This window comes from Lipotes vexillifer, unplaced genomic scaffold (assembly GCF_000442215.2).
Source record: "Lipotes vexillifer unplaced genomic scaffold, Lipotes_vexillifer_v1.1 scaffold240, whole genome shotgun sequence".
NCBI lineage: Eukaryota > Metazoa > Chordata > Mammalia > Artiodactyla > Lipotidae > Lipotes > Lipotes vexillifer.
This window is the reverse complement of record NW_006797481.1, coordinates 8,676,769-8,679,005: the sequence shown is the minus strand read 5'-3', so window position 1 is coordinate 8,679,005 and position 2,237 is coordinate 8,676,769. Positions and strand designations below refer to the sequence as shown.

Here is a 2,237-nt window from a genome sequence, read left to right as displayed (position 1 = left end):
GGGGAAGTCAGGACGGCGAGCGCCGGGAAGATCTGTAGAAGGGTATTTCGGACTGGACTGGAGTGAGTCAAGGGAAGATCAGAGGGACAGAGTAACAAAGACTTCCATGCAACAGATGCCGCTGCCTTGTGCCTCAATTTCCCGCCCGTGTCATGGAGCAGAGCGCTTAGAAATCCTCACTCAGGGGAAGAACATCTTGGTAAGCGTGGTTGGTCTCAACATTCTGGAGACTCTGGCCTCACTCGGGTGGGGCGAAGACCGCCAAAATCATGGTTACGTCCCGTGCTTTGACTCCCACCTCGGTCTGGTCCTCAGTGCCCGCTCTGTGGCCATCGCATTTCCGGGGCGGCTCGGGCTCACCCGGAGCAGGTTTTCTCCGGCTCGGATAACTCCGTCATGGGTACCCCAGCCGAGCGCAAGTAGAAAGTAAATCCTGTGTGCTAGAGGCTGGAGTGCGAGTCCAGCCTCCACCCTTGTGTTGCTCCGCCAGCAGCCTCGCCGCAGCTCTCCCGCTCAGGCTCAGTGCGCAGACTCCGTGACAGCCACTTCCGGGAGGTTCGCCGCATCAAACTTCCCCCTGGAAACAAGCCCCTCTGACTTGTAGCTTGGGGAGCCGGAGCCGCTTTCCAAAACGTGGAGGGGCAAAAAATGCTTTCGGTGATTTCCGAGAACCCGCGTATTTTTTAAGCTTTTGGGGGCACTAACTGAAGGGCTTTGCCTTAGCAAATTTCTTAATCTTGAATCCCGAACGGAAAATAAAAAGCGCACCCAGCTCAACTTCCGGAGGACCAAGATCGCGAAGAACAACCAGGAAGCGGCCTGGCTGGGAGCTACCCCGGCTTCTCCGCTCCGCTCTCGAGGGAGCTTCCCGCGTTCCTACACCGTCCTTTCCTGACCCGCGTAGCCCCAGCCCTGACCTAGGCTCCGGCCCGGGCCGGCCACTCCGGAGCCGCCATGTCGTCCGACTTCGAAGGCTACGAGCAGGACTTCGCGGTGCTCACTGCAGAGATCACCAATAAGATTGCGAGGGTCCCCCGACTCCCACCTGGTAAGAGCCCTGCCCAGGCTGGGCGGGGGTGGCCCGGAAAGCCGGGAGGCTTGGGCAGTGGGCGATGGAAGTCACCTGAATAAATGTGTCTCTGAGGATCGAGCCTGGAGGGAGGTGGTGTTGGGGCCTCCCAGAGGGATGCTTGAGGTTGGTTGAGGGTAAGGGGAGAATCCAAGCTGGGTTGTGGGGTGCAGTGTAAAGAGCCTTTGGATTCTGAGCCATCTGGGCTCTAATCTGGACCCCGCTGCCTTGTGACTCGTATAACCTTGGGAACGTTTCTCTGAGTCTTAGTTTTGGCTGGGTTTTGTTTGTTTGTGAAATATAGAGATGTGAGAGTATACGAAGAGAATCAGTGAACGTACCCAGATCATGAGTCTGCATCATACAGTAACGTTGTTTTGTTAGTAATTATGTTATTATTATAGGCAGCAAAGCAGTGTTAAGAGCCATAGTACCCGGATTCAAATCCCTGCTCTGCCACTTAGAAGTTGTATTTAGGCAAGTTTCTTAACCTTTCTCAACTTTCCTTCTTGGTAAAATGGAGAGAATTGTGCGTCTCTCATAGGGTTTTTGTGAAGATTAAATGACTTAACATATGTAAAGCCCTTTCTTGGTGTTAGCTGTTATAATCATTAGTATCTTTCATACCTCATTCCCATTTATTATTTTTCATCCTTCCTGGGGATCCATAACCCAGTGTTGTGTAAAACTTGGTACAGGATAATTTTTCTCACTTTTAAAATTCCACAATTTTCATCCAGAAGAGTTTTGGTTTTGTGTTTTAGCACAACTCATTTTCGATACTGGGCTGTCAGTTATGTGAAGGTGGGAGCTATGTTTGATTTCCTTGGCATTTACTTAGATCGGGCTCAGGAAAATGTTTTAAGTGAATGAACAGATACATAAATATGATGTCTTGCGATTTTTGTCTGTAGGACATTGTTTTAGGATTTATTTTTCTCTCAATACAGATTTAATTTGAGTATTTACTTGCAGAAAAGATTGTGGCTTTGGTGCTCAGTTTTGTTAGTGAAATTGAACCATCTACCTTCGCTCTGTGGTGTAAAGTATAGGAAAAAGAGTGCTCATTGATCTGTGAACTGGTGGGCAACTTCCTTGCTCCACCTTGTTAGTCAGTCCTTGATGCCAGCAGTAATTTCTCCTGGACCGAAGTTGTCATTCCTCTTTC

The 2,237-nt window shown here is 49.9% G+C and overlaps 1 protein-coding gene across 1 annotated transcript in view; it reads left to right on the top strand.

The window, feature by feature from the left end:
* Positions 1 to 864: 864 nt before the first annotated feature.
* VTI1A (vesicle transport through interaction with t-SNAREs 1A) overlaps positions 865 to 2,237 on the top strand; it is a 350,516-nt gene continuing 349,143 nt past the window's right edge. Inside the window, exon 1 of the mRNA XM_007469624.1 lies at positions 865 to 1,048. Coding sequence (XP_007469686.1) covers positions 955 to 1,048 — 94 coding nt within the window. The 5' untranslated portion in view covers positions 865 to 954. The remainder of the gene's footprint in view (positions 1,049 to 2,237) is intronic.